The sequence below is a fragment of the Equus quagga genome, chromosome 4 (assembly GCF_021613505.1).
Source record: "Equus quagga isolate Etosha38 chromosome 4, UCLA_HA_Equagga_1.0, whole genome shotgun sequence".
Lineage (NCBI taxonomy): Eukaryota > Metazoa > Chordata > Mammalia > Perissodactyla > Equidae > Equus > Equus quagga.
The window spans coordinates 64,361,151-64,381,555 of NC_060270.1; the positions used below are offsets into that span (position 1 = coordinate 64,361,151).

Consider the following 20,405-nt stretch of genomic DNA (forward strand, 5'->3'; position numbering starts at 1 on the left):
TTTTGAAGACAGCCAACCAGACAGTGTGCAGTCAGCCTGAATATTTTATGTGGCGTTCATCACCCCCAATAACCTTGAACATGTTTATTTTTTTGTGGTTAGTAGCAATGCCACTGTTTTTTTAGAGCCAAGTTTCCTGAACTAGGGGTCATGAATCCTTTGAAGTCTGGATTTTTCTAGAAAGAAGGCTCATAGTTTTCATTAGATTTTCCAATGAAACTGACCTTGCCCAAAAAGCTAAAAACTGAAGAGGGGAAAAAATGCTCAAATTTAAGATATCATCTGGTGACGTTAATCCACACAAAGACCCTAGGACATATTGATGGTCTGGCCAAAAGCAAAACGTTTATTGCTTTTGGATGGGCCAGAAAGGATGAAATGTCTTTGAAGATAATGGCAATGAGTAATTTTTCAAATGTACAAACGTTCGTATGCTGGGATTATCAACCTTCAGTTTAGATTTTTGTCTGCAAGAAAGTAAATTTTTTAAGATTCACAGTTCTGAGGGCCTTACACTTGGCAGAACTCATAAGCCACAGGTATGAGTGCTGTCAGGATTAGGCAATAATTTTGCAAATGGACTACAAGTAACTGGTTAAACAATTAAAGATTTGGTAATAACCCTGGGGTGTATGAGAGGAATTCTCTTTTTTTCTCCCCAAAGCCCCAGTACATAGTTGTACATCCCAGTTGCAAGTCCTTCTAGTTCTCTGTGGGATGCCGCCACAGCATGGCCTGATGAGTGGTGTGTAGGTCTGTGCCCAGCATTTGAACGGGCAAACCCCAGGCCGCCAAAGTGGAGTGCATGAACTTAACCACTACACCACGGGGCCGGCCCCAGAATTCTCCCCAGAATTCTCTTTCTTCAAGAGAAATTATGGTTCTAGAGATTACTATTGCATATTATCTGTAATATCACCTGTAGTTAAACAGCATGTAATTCCATATCATTTCTTTTTTGGTGGAGGTAAAACCATAAAACGCCATTTTAACCATCCCTATTGTCCTTTGAAATGTAAACTAAACCATCTGGTCAGAGATTAGTGGTGCTAATTCTTGTGGGAGTGGCGGTAGTTTGATCTATAGCTGCTTCCAGATCAGTCTAGGGTCTGTGACCTTGGCTTGAATACCTGGCTTTCAAATACGACAGTGGGCTGGTTGAAGGATTTGACTCTGAACCGATAGTGTACAAAGAACCATGTAGCATCCTGAGGAATGTAATGCTAGTCCTGTCCCTCCTGGGTCTGTTTCCCTCATTCTAAAATGAAGCTCTGACAAGGACTCTGGGGTCTCTTCCTGTGGCTGACTCAATCTGTTCCTATGAGGTTTGGTATGCTACAGCAAACTGAAAAACAGATGACCCCTCCAATTTCAAAACCAACTACTGATGGGGGGAACCAAACAGGAGACAGGTCTCAAGTTCACACTGTCAGTCTCTCAAGTTCTGAGTCCAGTCAGACCCCCCCAAGCCCATATGGCCATTCATTTTTTGATCCCACCTTGGTTCCCAACCAAAGAAGTAACCCAGAGGGCTGACCCTGGAATCTTCACAGGCTGGCAGTCTGATAGGCTTGAGATCAAATCTGTTTTTTTTTTTCTTTCTGCTTTATCTCCCCAAATGCCCCTGGTACATAGTTATATATCTTAGTTGCAGGTCCTTCTAGTTGTGGCATGTGGGATGCCGCCTCAACGTGGCCTGACGAGCGGTACCATGTCCGCGACCAGGATCTGAACCGGCGAAACCCCGGACCGCTGCAGCGGAGCGGGCGAACTTAACCACTTGGCCACGGGGCCGGCCCCGAGCTCAAATCTTGGTCCCACCATTTACAAGCCAGACAACTAGTTCTGAGTCGAATTTTCTACTTTGTGACAGGCCTGTGAATCTCCAAGATAGCCTGTTGGAAATGCTTTGCCAGGCCCCAGCACATGGTGCACTGGCTGAATGACTATGACTATACAGACCGTCATCCAGTGCTAAGTGTGGATGGGAACAGGTGGGCAAGTGTCAAGCCCTCCAAACCCCAAGCAACTCTGGGCACATGAAAAGAGGTGGCATTATTGGTGTGCTCAGCCCTTCAAGTCAGACAGGCTTCCTGAAAGACAAGGGTGCTGAAGTCAGCCCAGCTTGACCTCAACAAGAGAGAGCTTCTCAGGTAGAGTCAAACAACAGTGCCAGCACAGCAAGATGGGGTGGACGAGCCCTCTCAGGGCTCACTGCCCTGCCACATTGCCACGGGACAGAGAGGCTTTAGAATCTAAGTCCGGTACTCCCAGGACAGCCCCCTGGAGGTTTTTGTGCTTGGAAGTCAGGGCTATTTGCAGAATCACACCCCCCTACCCCCACCATATATACCCCATTCCTCTGTATCTCTAGAGACTGTATTAACAGCAAGAGGGAGAGGATTTCATGTAGATGCCTTTGGCTTCCTTTGTAGCACTTACCAGCAGGCTTCAGCAGCTGGTGCCAAAGTTTTTTTTAACTTATGAGAGAATAGCTTAAATTGGGAGATCCTGTACATTAACTTTGAGCATATGGAGAACTGGGAAACATGTCATCATTCCACATTAGGGGCAGGACACCTGGGTCCAGGAAAAAAATGAGTGATTCAGTCCACAAGGGATTCTTTGAGAAGCACTCTGAAAGGTTATAAAAGGGGGAAATTATTCTTTTGACTGAAAAAAATGATAGAGCACCATTAATGAAAAATGTAGCAAATGAGTATGAGGGCTGCATAATTACTGTGTTTTCTTTCATTTCTCAAGAATGATATAATGAAAATGACATTTAAGGAAGTTGAAATATGAATTTACCCTAAAGAGCGAATATTTCTCTTAAGTACCTGACAACTTTGTTCATATGACTCCTCCGCCATCACTGACTACATGTTGAGCGGTTCCAGTGCCAGCTCCCCAGATCGTCTTAACTCACCTACCCCCAATCAGAAGTGACCTCTTTCCCTCTGCATCCTTCCACAGCACTTTTTTTGACTTTCTCTCATCCTACTTGCAACTTTCTGTCTTTTATTATGGAAAATAAGTCCAGATCTTGCATCAACTACTCTTGGCGAGCTCCTTGTGGTGACTGATTCATCTGTTTAGCCCCAGGGCCTTATACGTCAGTGTTTATAATGGTTTCCCGAATGGAAATGTTGTAGACAAACCAACCTGTGAAACGTCACCGTATGTCTTATTTGTTATTCTCCTTTCTTGAAAGTCTCTTCACCTGCTGACTTCTCTCCTGCTGTATGTGTGCAGAGGATACCAAGTGTTGGGTATCCACCTAGCTTTGGGCCAGCACATGGTAAGGTCCAGTGAGCAGTAGGTGTTCTGTAAAGGCCTGCTAGATGGACAGATGGAAGAAAGAGGCCTGCACTGAGTTCCAGGTCCACTTCCATACCCAGCGGCTGCACGTCCTGGGACTCTCCATCAGGACATCTGTCGGCAGCTCTAATGACCTGTCTAGGAAAGCACTTTGAAATACTAATGAGTTCTGCCAATACTATGTAATCAACTTTTCTTTTACCCAATACAGTCCTTCTGGAAATAAAGATACAGAGCAAACTAATTTTGTAAAAATTATATTTACAAGTCAAAGGAATACAGACGCATATTCTTGTCCAGTAATACCTTAACTCATTTTTTGTTAACAGAGTTTACACGATACCTAAACATTGTTCACTACTGAGCCAAGTAGTGCACTATGATTATTTCCTTTATGGTACAACCTTCTGTTTTCTTTGGCGTTGAAAACAGCATTATTTTTCATTTGCTTACTTTTCTATGTATCATCCAAATGCTCCAAGAGATGTGTTAAAGGCCTCTCAGTATCACTGTCCACGAGCTCAGAAGTATCACAACAATCCACTAAAAATCAATCAAAACTTTTAAATGCTTAAGGCACTGAAAGAAATTCCCCCGTATGTTTTCGTAGTCACCTACCCAGCTTTCCATCACCGGGAGTTCCTCGGGTCAGCCACTTGGCGCGTTCCTGCATTTCCGCCAGTCCTTTCCCGCACCCGGAGAGCAGGTTCCTCATCCACTCTTCTCCACAGCGAGGAAGCTGGGGCTTGGAAAGGCCCAGCGCCTGGTCTCAGGACGATCGGCACAGGGTGCACCGGGCAACAGGAGGAGCACTGGCGGCGCCCGCCCTGCCTCGGCCGGGCCTCCGCTTGCTCGCGGACCGCCAAAGGCCGATCCGTCTTTCTCGGCCGCCTTCCTGTCCCCCCGCCCCTGGCCCCGCCCCCAGCCACGCCCCTTCCGCAGCGCGGCGGGCGGCTGGGCGCTTCCGCTTCCGGCGGCGTGGGTGGCGGCGCGAGGCGGGGCGATGGCGGCTGGTGGCAGCGACCCGCGGGCTGGCGACGTGGAGGAGGACGCCTCACAGCTCATCTTTCCCAAAGGTGGGGCTGGGGCTGCCCGGCGGCCCCCGCCGTGCTACCTAGTCGCCGCGGGCCTGGCGTCGCCCGCGCCCGACCAAGATCTGGCTACGGCAGGCAGCCGGCCGTCCCCGGGCGGCGAGGGCCGGAGGAGGGGATGCGGGCCCGGGAGGCCCGGCCGCCCCGACGCGTGGCCTCGAGAGACGGCCGGCGCGGTTCGGCACCCGGCCCGCGCTGCCCCCTGGCGGCCTCCTGTGCCTGTTTAAGTCGCTTGTCTTACCTGATAGCCGGAGGGTGCTGGCGGGATGTGTCAGAGCAAAGCCGGCTCCCGCCAAGTGGGCAGGGCAGGTGGAAGTCACTAACGCTATGGTGCGGCGGGGAAGGAGTCCAGCGTGGACCGATCTGGCGTTTTAAAGGGAGCATGAGGGAATAGTGGGGTTCGGTAGAGTCAGGGAAGTGAAAAACTACAGGCAGCGGGGAGGGGGGCGTTGGTCCACTTAAAACCCGTTTGTGTTTGTTCACTGGCGCCTATGGAAGTTAGGCCCCTGCCCTGCCCCTGGGCTGAGAGACAGGGACCCTCTCTGCAGGTGTTGGCTGGAGCCAACAGTGAGTTATTTTAGCGGCCTTGCGTTTTCACGGGCAGGCGCTTTAAAGGGGCTTGGGCCATCCTAGGGATGCGGCCGTGAGCGGTTAGAAATCAGGAGAGTGTTTTGTTCAAGTCTTTATGGGCCGAAGTTGAGGCCTAGTCGAGAAGAGGGCTCAGAGGAGCCTGGGTAGTGTTTGGTTTCCATCCTACAGCCAAGACTTTCCTTATCTTTTAAGTACTTACTGTTAAGTACAGTGTATCTACATACATTCTGAAGTATTTAATAAACGTTTGATAATGCCTATATCAGCTGAGAAGTTAAAGACAACATATTTAGAACTGATACACTGTTAGTTGTATCTGGTAGATGTAGGCTGGCAGACGGCGAGGAGGAGAGCGCATTTCGATGTCGGGGAACTTCCTCGGCACGGTGGGATGTACTGTCCTTGTAGTTTAGAAACCCACAATAAGCAGGAAGCTTCAGATTTTAAACTACCATATCTTACAGATACCGAAGAACATGAAGTAAGTGGGGGAAACCTTAACAATACCCTCCTGTTTTAGAAATTGTATCCACAGCAACAAGTGAAACTCCACACCCTCATCACCCAGAGGGAAGCACTGTAAACATTTTAGTGCTTATCCTTCCAGACTCATTTTATGCTTATTCATCGATAATATATACGTGTACACTTTTTTCTTTGCAAAAATGGAATTATGCTATAGAAATCCTATAGCTTTTAAAAAATTTGACAATATATTGTAGAGAACTGTCTTATTTTTTTAAAGGGCTAGATAGTACTTAATGATTGTACCATAATGCTATTTATCTATTAATAGACATATAGCTTGCTTCCGGTTTTTTATTTCGTAGACTCGAGGTCAAATGTTTTCGAAGAATAGCTTCATAGAAGTTTTTGGCATAATGGAAATATGTTTCTTTTTGTTTTAGAGATTGGCATCTGTTGCCAATCTTCTTTTTTTTCCCCTCTTCTTTCTCCCTAAAGCCCCCCAGTACATAGTTGTAGGTCCTTCTGGCTCTGCTGTGTGGGAGGCCGCCTCAGCGTGGCTTGATGAGCAGTGCCATGTCTGCGCCCAGGATCTGAACTGGCGAAACCCTGGGCCACCTGCCAAAGCGGATCCCATGAAGTTAACCACTTGGCCACTGGGCCAGCCCCTGTTTGTTTCTTTTTTAAGGTGTAATAACTAGGAGGGAACTAGTTTTCTTAATTTCATGATAAATTAAGCCAGTTTTTTTGTAGTTGAGTTTTATCTACGTGCTTTTTATTTAGTGTTTTTTTTAACACTGAAAATGTTTGTTTTAATAAAACCAGGTAGCAGCTGGTACACATGAACATTTTATTGAATTGTGTATAATTAGATTTTAGATCTTATCAATTAACAGTGTATCAGTTCTAAATATCTATCTTTAACTTCGCAGCTGATATAGGCATATAAAATGTTTATTAAGTATTTCAGAATGTATGTAGATATATTGTACTTAACAGTAAGTACTTAAAAGATAAGGAAAGTCTTTGCTATAGGATGGAAAGTAAACAAATGTGTGATATTTCATTGTAGGACTGAAAGAATGGATGAGATGATTGCAAGCTTCGGGAATTTGTGTTTTGTTTTGTTTTGTTTTGAGGAAGATTAGCCCTGAGCTAACATCTGCTGCCAATCCTCCTCTTTTTGCTGAGGAAGGCTGGCCCTGAGCTCACATCCGTGCCCATCTTCCTCCACTTTATGTGTGGGACGCCTACCACAGCATGGCTTGCTGAGCAGTGCCACGTCCACACCCGCATCCGAACTGGCGAACCCCAGGCCGCCCAATCGGAACGTGCGAACTTAACCGCTGTGTCACTGGGCCGGCCCCTCTTCTGGGTATTTGTAGTGGTAGTTTTCACAAGCATGTTTGCCCACAGTTAACATTTGTCCTGCATCAGTGCGATGTAATTAACAGCAGCTGTATATAATTAGGAAGTAAGCCACTTTTTCCAAAAAAGATGATTCAATCCCAGTCACTCCCTCCCACAACTAAAGAAATCCCCTAAACCATTTTATTCTAGAGAGAAAAATGTATAAGAAGACCATCTGAAATCACCACCCTTGTCATAAAACATTTATTAATGATTGTAATAAAGAATCCTCAAGAAAATTCCCAGATGAGGCACTGACCAAGGAATTGTTTTCCTTCTTACAGGAACAGAGATTAATAAATCGTGGCTATTGTTCTTAAAATATCTGCACAGAGGGAGAATAACATGCATAATCCCTGATCTATTTCCTTTTGTTTCCCAAATAAATGATGTATAATATGTCTGTGTGTGTGTGTCTGTATATGTGAGTGTGTGTGTGTCTATGGTCACCTAAAAAAGGTTTGTTGGGATTAGCCATGGGGAGAGGTCTTGGGTTGCTTCTCTGTAGTTACAAAAAAGTGCCTGAACCACTCCTCCTCTCCACGTTGATTGATGCCAGATCCTGGGAATGCTTCCCCCAAGGCTCCACGGTGGGTCTCAGGCACCCCTCTCCTCTGTCCTCAAAGGCAGGGCTTGGCTGCCTTGACCTTTCCTTGGTTGAAAGGAGTGAGGGTGATGTATCCATAGTACTTGGGCATTGCTCTCAGTGAGGAATAGGGATGGTGACTAGTCTCCTGGTGTCCTGAAAGTTCCATCCTACTACATTTAAAAGGTAACTTTGGGAGTCAGCCCCGTGGCCGAGTGGTTAAGTTCGCGAGCTCCGCTTCGGCAGCCCAGGGTTCCACCGGTTCGAATCCTGGGCGCGGACATGGCACTGCTCCTCAAGCCATGCTGAGGCGGCGTCCCACATGCCACAACTAAACATACACGACTGTGTACCATGGGGCTTTGGGGAGGAAAAAGGAAAAATAAAATCTTTAAAAAAAAAAAAGATAACTTTGGTTTAGTGTAGAAAGGGAGGCATCTCTAAGTTTGGCTGATTTTTCAGGAGCCTTAAATTCTTATTAGTAAGTCTTATTTAGCCTCTTAATTTCCATTTTCTAAGGTTATATTAGTGCTGCAGCGTCAGAAGCTGAGACTCACCTGCTAGTTAGCTGCTGCTGCTTTTTTTTTCTTATGTCAGTTGTTACTCCCGCATCAGAGATTTGGAGTCATACGGTCCTGATGTTGAATGCCTTGTCCACTCATTGCTGTGGGGCAGTGGTTCCTTCATCTGTCCTCACCAGCTTGGCCCCTTGGACTGGAATTAGCTCGGAGCTTCCTCTTGTTCACACTGCTGCCCTCAGGTGGAAAATACCTTTTGTGTGCTGATTATATTCAGTAGCAATGAAAACGTTTTCAAGTAAAAGCAGTTTCCTCCTGACCCAGCCTGCCTTTCGCCAGCTTCCCACGTAGGCTGTTGTGAAAGAAGAGAGAAGCTCTTGTCGCCTGGCCCAAGAAATGGGAAGGCGTTATTCTGAGAGAGGTGTTGGTGAGCTCCCCGATAGTAAACGTACACCACAGGCAAATGCCAAATCGCAAGTGATTTTGGATTCTTCTCACTGTTGCTTCCTCTTCATCGCTGTGGGATTATAAACATGAATTCGTGTTTGTGGATGGTTCCTGCTCTGGGAGAGCTCGCTGATAAGGGAAAGGCAGATAAAAACCATCTCTAATACCTTGTAGTAAGTATTAAGGAGGTATAGTCCTATGAGAATGTAAGGGAGATGATCATCTTCCCAAGGAGATAATACCATTTGTTTTTCTCTTTTTGGTGAGGAAGATTGGCCCTGAGCTAACATCTGTTGCCAATCTTCCCCTTTTTTTTTTTCTCCCTGAAGCCCCAGTACATAGTTGTATATCCCAGTTGTAAGTCATTCTAGTTCTATGTGGGGCGCTGCCACAGCATGGCTTGACGAGCAGTGCTAGGTCCGCACCCAGGATCTGAATCACCGAACCCTGGGCCGCTGAAGTGGAGTGCATGAACTTAAACACTTGGCCACAGGGCTGGCCCCAGGATACCATTTTTAACTGTTATTCTGAAAATAGAGGAAAAGGTTACCATTTATTACGTTAAGGAGCCATGAGTATCTTTTTCTCCTTCAAACCTAGTTTTTTAAAGATTGCTTGTAGGTATTCTTACTCGTCAAGAGGATTGTTTTAAATGAGTATCAAGGGCAAGAGATCTGTGCCATGGTAAATAGTTGAATTAGGTTCAGTTGATAGACTGTATTAGACTATGAAATCCAGAGAGTAGGGACTTCTAGCGCCAAGCCCAATGCCTGGTAGTACATAATAGGCAGTGAACTGAGTGAAGGGGCAAATTATAGATTTGTACAAGTATAAAAATAGAATTTGGGGTATGTTATTAATCTGTGTTTCCGAACACTGGCCCTCTGTAACATGTAATAATTCTTAAAATTCAGAGTATATTAACATTATGGAAATATAAACCTTATCAGCTCATGCAAGCTAAAGGGAAATAATTGTTGGTTATGCTCTATTTTGAAATCAATAACTGGCCTAATTAGGATAATGATGTGTCGTTATTTATTAACATGTTGAGATCAGGTTCTTTAACGTTAGAAACTGTCTAGCCCACATGAGCTAAATTTTAGTATCTCATGGCCTCCACTGTGGCTGGTGGCGCCCAAGTCTGGATGAAGGTAGAGTTGTGGGATATGAAGCCTCTGGATTCCTGCAGGCACAGAGACCTGCTGTTAGTCTCAGAGGTAAAATGAACATTTGGAAGCTGACTTTTGAAGGAATATTTTCAGCTGACATTTATGCTTCTCACAAATAGAGTTTGAAACAGCTGAGACGCTTCTAAATTCAGAAGTTCATATGCTTCTGGAGCATCGAAAGCAACAGAATGAGAGTGCAGAGGATGAACAGGAACTTTCTGAGGTCTTCATGAAAACTTTAAACTACACTGCCCGATTCAGTCGTTTCAAAAACAGAGAGACCATTGCCAGTGTCCGTAGGTGAGTGCTAAAAGAAAGTTTTTGTCAATCCAGAGTGTTGGACATCTGCAGGTGGAATGCTGCTTCCTCCCCCTGCCCCACCTCCATGGCTGTCGTCTGTAGGTTTAATGTAAATAAAATAATGTTTTTGTCAAAAATTTAAAAATTGCTCCTAAGGCCTAAATCCTCTTTGGCCACCTTGTCTTATACCCCACATCCCAGTTGTCTCCTCACAAAGTAACTACTGTTAGCAGTTTGTTGTTAGCCCTCTAGATCTTTCCCCCTGCATTCACATATGTATATACAGCTATAAAAAACACATGGCATTGTTCTGTGGAGTTTTGGGCTTTTTGCTGAGGAAGATTAGCCCTGAGCTAACATCCTTGCCAGTCTTCTTCCACTTTATATGTGAGTCTCCACCACAGCATGACTGATGAGTGGTGTAGGTCATGCCCAGGATCCAAACCTGCAAACCTGGGACACCGAAGCAGAGCATGCCAAACTTAACCACTACATCACAGGGCTGGCCCCTATTTTCTTTTGGTTTTTTCCACAGGTTTGTTTATTTATTTATTGGTGAGGAAGATTGGCCCTGAGCTAACATCCATTGCCAGTCTTCTTCTATTTTTTTAATGTGGGATGCCGCCACAGCATGGCTTGATGAGTGGTGTGTAGGTCTGTGCCCAGGATCTGAACCTGCGAACCCTGGGCTGCTGAAGCGAAGCGTGCACACTTAACTACTACGCCACCAGGCCAGGCCCTATTTATTATTCACCTGAAATGTCTTAGAGATCTTTATATGTTAGTAAATATAAAGCAGAAGTGTTCTTTCTGGATCCTTGCTTTATCTTTCAAAACATGACCGACTTTTGGCATCTTTTCCTAAGGCATTGTTTCTCACAGGGGTTGGGTGTACCATGGGAAACTGTGATGTGCTACGGCATATATGAGACCCAGGAACAACATCCTGTCTTGCTAAAGTATCAGTTTCACTTGATGATGAGTGATTTAAAACATTTCTGCATTGAAGCAAACAGATGCCAGCATATTGTGGAGTAAAACAAAAAATGTATATGAATTATTGCATTAAATCATGAGACTGACAACTTTGCGGTTGCAGAGTCATTTGAGCCTATGTCCCCAGGTCACCTGAGAACACTTGTTTGTTCTACTCTGATGAACATGTTTGAGATGTGCTGTCCTTAGGAAGAGCAGGTGGAAAAAAAAGATGTATATACACAGATACTCTTTAGAGAGCTATTTATAATAGCCAAAAGTCAAAAACACAACCTAAACATTCTACAGTAATTAAATAAACTGTGGAAAATTCATTCGATGGGCTCCTATATTATCATTAAAAATTGTGGTATGGGGCCATCCCTGTGGCGCAGCGGTTAAGTTCTCACGTTCTGCTTCTCGGTGGCCTGGGTTTCGCCGGTTCGGATTCCAGGTGCGGACATGGCATCACTTGGCAAAAAGCCATGCTGTGGTAGGCATCCCATGTATAAAGTAGAGGAAGATGGGCACGGATGTTAGCTCAGGGCCAGTCTTCCTCAGCCAAAAGAGGAGGATTGGCAGTAGTTAACTCAGGGCTAATCTTCCTCAAAAAAAAGGAAAAAGAAAAAATTGTGGTACAGAAGGGAGATGTTCCAGCCAGAGAGAACACAACACAGTCCCAAAGAGCAAATAATTCTGTTTGGCTAAAAATGTAGAATATGGCAGTGAAGCTGGGGAAAATTAGACTGCAGGGCCATTCATGGGTCAGATCGGGTCTTGTAAACTGCTTGGGAGCCCCTGAAAGTTGGGTGCAGTGGAATGACTCCATTGGATTGGTGTTTTAGAAAAGTCACTGGCTGCTGTGACTTGGAGGCGGGTGAGGTTGATGCTGTAATTCAGGTGAGAGATGGTGGTTGTCTGAAAGAAACTAGTGGGAGTGAGGACAGAGAAAAGCATTCAGAATCAGGAGCTAACTTTGGAGACAATTTCATGGAGCTTGGTCATTGGATAGATGTGGATTGGGAGTGGGGATGTGGGCAAGCAGAAGGAGAAGTAGTCAAGGATATCTCTGGATTTGTACCTTAGTTTCTGGGAGGCCAGTGGTGCCGCTCACTGAGAAAAGAAAGCAGAGGGCCTCTGAGGCATTGGGCATTGATGAACTTGACAGCCTGTGTTCTGTTTGTGACTGAAACATAATGCACATATAATGTAGTTGGCTTTCCTGCTAACAAAAGTGTTCCTGTTTCACACAATGGAATTAAATTTATCAGTATTTCAAGGCATTCCACACAAAGCACCATGACTTCCAGGTGCTTTGCTACCCAAATGGATTTGAAATCCATCAATTTATGTCATTTGGGATGAACATGGTACCATGTCCAAATCAGGGAGGAGGGCACACCAGCTGCAGCAGGTCAGAGGAGACCCCTGGAGAAGGGTGTGCCCACCTCTGCACCCTCATCCCTGTCTGACACCTCTGCTCTGCCAGCTCTCAGCAGAGGAGTATGGATGATGTTCCCCCCAGTGTTACTGCCCTGGAGTCTCCCAGGAAAGCAAAATGCCTAATTCCACGTGGGGTGACATGGAATGCCACCAATACAACGAGTCTTCCAATTCCAAGGTAGTGAAGCACTGTGTCATACTGATGCTGTCCTCTTCCCACTTGGATCACACAGTGGGAGACTGTATGTATGTATTGATCAGGCAACAGGGGCTGCTCCTGTCATTCATCTACTTAGCATCGCTCGAGCCTGCTAGGCAAGAAGCACTGCGCCAAGCACGTTCGGGGGCCTGGCGATGTGGAGGCACACTCTCTTCTCCCAGCATCCTGAGCGTTCCTCTCTGCTCCTCCTCCCCCTTGCTTAGTCCCTCCCCAGGTAGGACCAGTGGCATCTGATAGAGACTCTCAACTCTCTGTCTCCGCCACCCCCTTGCCATTCTCTACACTCAACCGGTGTGTTTCTGCAGCACAGTTCTGAGCGTGCCTATGCTGATAGATAGCTTCATGTTCTTGGATTTGATGGTTTGCCAAGTTTGTTTTTTCACACATACTATCTCATTTGTTCTCAAACAACTTTCTGAGGCTTCTAATTATGATCTCCACTCTACAAATCTGAAAAGTGTCTGGAAAACTTCCTTTCCCTTCCCCCTACTTGGCCAGTCCCTACGCATCCTTCAAACCAACCCTTGCTCAGAATACTCCTGCCCCGGAATCTGTCCCAAGTCCTCTGGCTGGACCATCTCCCTCCCTCTTCAGGGATCCCACAGCATTGTTTCATGGTTCTATTCTAGAACATACCCCCAGTTGTATGTATGTCTTTTTCACTGAGGTGTAAGCATCTCAAGGATTACACCGTGTCTTGCTCATGCCTCATCTTCATGGAATAAACAAAAGAGCATTAAAAAAAAATTGTAACAGAAAATGAAAGATGTTCACATATGGTAAGTGTATAGAAAATGAAGGTGATAAAACTATATGAAGTATATAATCTGTTCTAAAAGTGAGAGTGTGTGCATGGAGAAAAGATTGGAAGGAAATGTGCAGAGCTTCCACGTGAAACTAGAAACACTTGGGCCTAAAAGTTGACCGGAGTAAATGAAGGTGAGATTACACACTCATGAATAAAAGGTCTTAACGTTGAAAAAATGTCAGTTCTTCCCAAATTAATGTATACAGTTGGTGCCATTCTAAATTCTAAATCCTCAAGGAAATTGGTGTGAGGGGGCTTAATAAAATGATCTTAGATTTTAAGAATTGTCAGAGGGCTGGCCTGGTGGCACAGCAGTTAAGTGCGCATGTTCCACTTCTCAGCAGCCTGGGGTTCACCAGTTCTGATCCTGGGTACAGACATGGCACTGCTTGGCAAAAGTCATGCTGTGGTAGGCGTCCCACATATAAAGTAGAGGAAGATGGGCATGGGTGTTAGCTCAGGGCCAGTCTTCCTCAGCAAAAAGAGGAATATTGGCAGCAGTTAGCTCAGGGCTGATCTTCCTTGAAAAAAAAGAATTGTCCAAAAAATTTATCTTTAAGACACGGTGATAGGACTGGCTCCGTAACTGAGTGGTTAAGTTTGTGTACTCCGCTTAGGTGACCCGGGATTTCCCTGGTTCAGATCGTGGATGTAGGTGGACATGGCACCACTCGTCAGGCCATGCTGAGGCAGCATCCCACATAGCACAACCAGAAGGACCTACAACTAGAATATACAACTATGTACTGGGGGGCTTTGGGGGAAAAGAAGAGAAAAAAAAAAGATTGGCAACAGATGTTAGCTCAGGTGCCAATCTTTGATTACTGTTTTTTGGTTTTTCTTTTTTAATCAAGTGCACAAAGTAGTATGCATTTACAGTGATCTTCAAAAACCATTTAAAAGGCCAGCCCCGGTTGCCTAGTGGTTAAATTCAGTGGCCCAGGTTCAGTTCCCAGGTGTGGACCTACACTGCTCTGTTAGTGGCTGTGCTGTGGTGGTGGCTCACATACTAAAAAATAGAGGAAGGTTGGTGCTGCTGAGACCAGCTAGGCAGCCAGCCGAAGGGGCAGATGGAATTAATACACAGAACACAATCTATATTATTCAGTGGGATGGGACCATCAGCCTCAAGGACTGAGGTGAGGTCCCTTGGATCACCACGTATTTATTTGAGGGTAAAGAATCTCAAGCATGTACAATAGCAGGAACTCATGCCTGCAGGGACACGCAAGCCAAAGTCCAAAGGTTCTATTCTTCATCCCCCCAAAGCACACCAGCCCATCCCGGGTCATTCACTTGGGGAGTATCTTAAGAACAGTCAGCAAGGTAGGCAGATGGCATTCCGTTCTTGCAATGGCCTGGTGTTCCTAAGCCCCTTGGCTTCATGCTCGATAAGATATTTCCTTCCAGCCTTTGATTCCAAGGCACAAGCAATCTGGTATCAGCCTAGTCTTACAGCCTAGCAAGAATGCTGCTATGATCTCCTGCAGCAGGTTGGTATGGATGTTAGGTCAGGGCGAATCTTCCTCAGCAAAGAAAAGAAAAAAAAAAAAACATTTAAAATGATGGAAACAACTGAGATATTCAACAGCAGAAAATTTGATATATAAATTGTGGCATTTTTCAGTGGAATGCTGTGTCTAAGGTAGAGTTATATGTGTACTAACATGGAAAACAGCTGCTGTTGAATGAAAAAGGCCAGTTACAGAATGACATTTTTTATGATTCCTTTTGTTTTGAAATATTCTATAAAGAGAGGAAGAGAAAGGGATCTCCAAGCAAATGTTAACACTGATTATTTCTGGGTAGAACTTCAGGTTGTTTTCACCATTTTGGCATTTTCTTTTGTATTGTTTGTAAAAGAGCATGTGTTCATTTTACAACAAATCCCTCCACACACATATGTATGCTATATTATTGAACCTCTTCCTACCTAAGTTTACAGTATTTTCTTTACCAAATGAAAATAGCTTTATTAAGTGACAAAAAGTTACAAAACAGAATGTGTGAGTTTATATTCCAAAACAGAGAAACGTTTGGAATGGTGTGCTAGGATGGTAACGTTGATTTTGTTTAGGTAGCTATATGGGTAGCTTTTATTTTCTATCTTTCTGTCTTTTCTAAATTTTGTACAATAACTCATGTGCTTATAATAGAGTTTGATAAGCACAGTAAATGTTTTGTTTCTGAATGCATAATTAAGGTCCTCTCTGAAACCAAATTTAATGTGGATGAGCTCTATTTTAACAGGTAGATGCGTGAAAATCCAAGTTATGATTTGTAGTGACAATATTCTTTTATACAGTTTGAACTAGAAGTATATTTAAGATAAAATGCAGTTTACACACTTTAAGTCAAAATACCTAATAGCTTGAGAACATATAACATCATGTGTTTGACATATAATTAATAATCAAAGGAAGCAAGAAAAAGTGGTAGGAAGAGCAGAGAGCAACAAAATAAATTCCTAGGGGAAAGGTTGTATAGTCCTTGAGGTATGTAGTAATTTTCCAAAACTTATCATAGCAAGGGTTCTCTGCCCTGGTGTGCTCTCTTTACTTGCATTGTCTCTGCCTGATTTTGTTGTAACTTCCTGTTCTCCAGGAATAGGAACAGGAAGTGATTTGAAAGTACGGTTTTGCAGCCAGCCTAACCATAATGGAAAGGTTGCAAGTGCTGTACTTTTTCTCTTCCTTGAAGCTAGCTACATTTGATCTTCTGTTTCCTATTCATCATTTGATTTTTGTTTGTTTTGATTTTCTTTGCTATGATCAGCTTGTTGCTTCAGAAGAAGCTTCATAAGTTTGAGTTGGCCTGTTTGGCCAACCTTTGTCCAGAGACTGCTGAGGAGTCCAAGGCTCTGATCCCAAGGTTAGTACCAGTTGTGATAGGCTCTGTGTGTATTGTATAAATTCTTACAAGTAGAATTATTGTGTCTAAAAGGTACACGCTGGGGCTGGCCTGGTGGTGTAGTGGTGAAGTTCGCATGTGCTGCTTCGGTGGCCCACAGTTCGCTGGTTCCGATCCTGGGCATGGACCTACACACTGCTCATCAAGCCATGCTGTGGCAGCATCCCATATAGAAGAACTAGCAGGACTTGCAACTAAGATAAACAGCTGTGTACTGAGACTTGGGGAGACAGAAAAAAAAGAGGAAGATTGGCAACAGATGTTAGCTCAGGGCTACGCTTCCTCACCAAAAAAAAATTAAATAGGAAATTAAATAAATGAATAAAAGGTGTGTGCATTTAAAATCTGGATAGATGTCACCAACATTGAATGAGAGTGCCTTTTTTAAGAGTATGAGAATGATGGACTTATAAATACCATCTGTTAGCAAAAATGTGGAACATCTGAAACTTATACACTCATGCTGAGAGTGCAAGTTAGGGGGCCGGCCCCATGACCGAGTGGTTAAGTTCGCATGCTCTGCTTTGGCAGCCCGGGGTTTCACAGGTTCAGATCCTGGGTTCGGACATGGCACTGCTCGTCGGGCCACGCTGAGGCAGCATCCCACATTGCCACACTAGAAGGGCACACAACTAAAATGTGCAACTGTGTACTGGGGGGATTTGAGGAGAAAAAGCAGGGGGGACAAAAGATTGGCCACAGTTGTTAGCTCAGGTGCCAGTCTTTAATAAAAAAAAAAGTGCAAGTTAGTAGAGTCACTTTGAAGAATAATTTAGCTACGTGTAGTAAAGATGACTGTACCATATGACCCCAGAATCGATTCCTGAGTACATGCCCTGAAAGCATCTTGTGCGGGTTAAAGGGAGATGCGCGTTCCAGTGTTAGTGCCTTGGAGTTGCAGCGTTGCTAGTGACAGCAGAAACTTGACAATAGTCTCAGTCAGCAAGAGAATAGATGACTAAATCATGTGTGATCAAACAGTGTTTATTATATAACAGTGAAATAATTAATGAACTAGAACAACACGGAATAATGTCCTCCAAATGCCACAATGACGTTTGAGCAAGAAAATTGCGGAAGGATACATACACTGTAATGCCATTTCTTATAAAGTTTAGAAACTGCTGCATATTGCTTATAGATGCATTTACATGTACATATAGTAAGTCTAGAAATGTGTATAAGAATGATAAATACCAAATTTAGGATAGTGATTACTTCTGGGGAAGGAGGGGCAGATACTGGGATGGGAGCGCATACAGAGCCATCAGTTTGTTCCTGTTATATTTAGTAAAGAAATCTAAATCGAGTTAAGTTTACTTATTTTCTGTACCTTTTATATGTTTGAAATACTTCATAATGTTTTTAAAAGGAAAGGCAGGAAAGAAATATGGTTGAAATGTAAAGGTGTCAGTGTTTGGGGGTAAATGGAGAAGTGGGCCCATGGTGCTCAAAGCTGAGCATGCGTTAAAGAAGCGTGGGAACATCGTCTATCACTAAGACACTCACTTCTCTTGGTTTTCTTCTTGCAGCCTCGAGGGGCGGTTTGAAGATGAGGAGCTACAGCAGATTCTTGATGACATCCAGACCAAGCGCAGCTTTCAATATTAATCTCCAGACATCACTCTCCTGCTCAGGGAGCCACCTCCCCAGCACAGCACCACTGTCCTGGGGCTGGGGCTCACCTGCACAGAAATTCTGTTGCAGAAGACACGTGGGCTTCCTTTGGATAGAACAGCCCAGCTTGGTCTTGGTTTAGGTTGCTGTTTCAAACTTGACACTTGGACGGTGATGGCCATGTCATCTTGAAGAGGCCTTTCAGTGGCTCCCTGTGGCTTCCTGAGCCTGCCTCTGGGAAGGATGAGGCAGGGTGATATGCATATAAACTACGTTATGGACTACCTCATACCATGGTCTTTGGCCCCTGTGTTATTTTTGATTCCTAACATTTTATGTTTTAATTTCAATGTGTTTATGGTTTTCAGAACTATACTAGAGGGGCTGGCCCAGTGGCGCAGCAGTTAAATGTGCACGTTCTGCTTCGCTGGCCCGAGGTTCGCCGGTTCGGTTCCCATTTGTGGACATGGCACTGCTTGGCAAGCTATGCTGTGGCAGGCGTCCCACATATAAAGTAGAGGAAGATGAGCACAGATGTTAGCTCAGGGCCAGTCTTCCTGAGCAAAAAAAAAAAAGAGGATTGGCAGCAAATGCTAGCTCAGGGCTGATCTTCCTCAAAAAAAAAAAGACAAAAAACCTAGAACATGTAAAACTGGTATGGGAAACAACAGTCTTACCTAAATGCAAAAGGAAGAATTAAACCAGACCTGTATCGTTGTTTGAAATTCTTAAAGAAGGGGTGATAGTGTTAAGTGTTAATGACTGAGAGCGAGCCTTGGCATCGTTGTGCTTAACCCAGGAGACAGGGAAGAAGCTCACCATGGGAAGCAATTTCACCTGACGATAACTGTGCTAAGGGTTGCGGGGCCCATAGCCTTGAGGTAGACGGGTTCTTTGCCTTTTTTCTTAGACTATTGCAGGCTTTTTTTTTTGTTGGAGAATGTAGATGTGGAGTAAGTGGTCCTAAAACGCTTCCTATGTTACTCCTAAGTTAAGAATTTTCCTTCACAGGCCGGATGCGAAGGTCTGAAGACTTTGAGTCTCCTCGTGTGGGCCTCTAGTCCAAACCTCTAGCTTGTGCTGGGCTGCAGGTGTTCTCTGATGGGAGGGATTTGCAGGGAGGGAGCCCACCCCTTCCAGAGCTGCTCCAGTGAAGCTGTGCGATCTGAGGCTAGTTAGGGGTAACACTTTAGTAGCTAAACATGCTAGTCTTGATTTTTCTGAAGGGATACCTGCCTGTTTCTTAACAATTTAGGGAGTTTTCTTTGGAGCACTTGTTGGCTCCAAAAGAATTCATGATCCAAGGGAAAGGTTGGGGAAACAGTAAAGTTGGCTTTACAAGTCTAGATCGTTTTATGTCAGCTGCTGCCCAAAGCAAAAATAAAATAGTCTTCTTTTTATAAATGCTGAAAATCTGAAATGACATGGTTTCTAGGTCACTAATATTTTTGATCAGTATATGAAGGAAATAATCTTGACAACTTGGCATCCTTGGGCAACTTCGCTTCTTTGACAGTCGTCAGTGTTCTCAGTTTTAAAATGTGGCTAATAATAGTATCCATCCCATAGATATTTTGAGAAGATTGAAAGAGAAAATTACTAGAAAGAACCTGCTGGTGTCTGACATATATTATGCCCCAATGAATGGTAGCTACTGTTAGTATCTCAGATGAGTAAGTATACATAGGTGATAAGTCAGCTTGCTTCATAGAAATTAGTGCAAGAATTTGGTAGCATATCAGCTGGTACTGGTATCAGACTGTGAAAACAAACTACTTACTCCTGATCTCTGCAGGATTATTTTTTAAGAAGGGCAATTACAGGTGCAGGTTGGCACCAAGCAGTGGAAGGAAGAACAAGCCTGGGAGGCAGACCTAAGTTCCAGACCAGGCGCTTGTGCTATATGGTGAGAGAGCAGTGCAGCGCCACCATTATCACTGCTGTGCCCACCTGTGTGCCAGGAGTCTGTGCGCTGCCCGACAGTATTCAAGTCTGTAAAGCGCATGGCGTAAGTAGGCGCTAATGAATGGGAGTGAGATGATTAGAAGCAGATTTTTTTAAAAACTGCTCATATTAGGGAATTACTTGTGAAAGCAACCTCATGCTGTTAGAGATTCAGAGCCTGATCAACACATTCTGCTGGAAATTGTTCTCTGCAGTCCTGGACAGCAGCTTACTGTTCAGTCAGTGGGAGACCCTGCCGAGTCTTTAATCATCTATGAGATACTGTTGGGCTCACTCTCTTGCGTTTGCAAAAGCAGAATTCAGGGACACATTGAAACAAAACAAAAAGATGTCATGTTAAACCCTCACATCACCAGAAAACTAAATTAGCCAGGAAGACCTTTTCTGAAAGTTCTGGTCATTCTGATTTTATCAAACTTGAGGCTTGAAAAATAGCACTACTGCATGAGGCCTGTGCACAAGCCCTTCTTGTTAAACATTGTTAATGTTTTAAGCTTATTTGTGAAACCATTGAAGCCTGCATAAAGACTTGTATGTGAATAATCCTTGCAGCGTTATTCAGAATA

The 20,405-nt window shown here is 44.3% G+C and overlaps 1 protein-coding gene across 3 annotated transcripts; it reads left to right on the plus strand.

Moving 5' to 3' along the window:
* Positions 1-3,612: 3,612 nt before the first annotated feature.
* Positions 3,613-18,163, plus strand: POLR2D (RNA polymerase II subunit D). Of its 3 annotated transcripts, XM_046658031.1 has the most exons (4): positions 4,270-4,397; positions 9,721-9,901; positions 16,123-16,218; positions 17,790-18,163. In XM_046658031.1, exons 1-4 carry the CDS (start codon positions 4,325-4,327, stop codon positions 17,866-17,868), a joined length of 429 nt encoding a protein of 142 aa, XP_046513987.1. In that variant the 5' UTR covers positions 4,270-4,324; the 3' UTR covers positions 17,869-18,163. The 3 variants fall into 3 exon arrangements, with proteins under 3 accessions (XP_046513986.1, XP_046513985.1, XP_046513987.1); XM_046658029.1 differs by lacking the exon at positions 9,721-9,901 and having other exon boundaries at positions 3,632-4,397; XM_046658030.1 differs by lacking the exons at positions 9,721-9,901; positions 16,123-16,218 and having other exon boundaries at positions 3,613-4,397.
* The last annotated feature ends 2,242 nt before the right edge of the window (positions 18,164-20,405 follow it).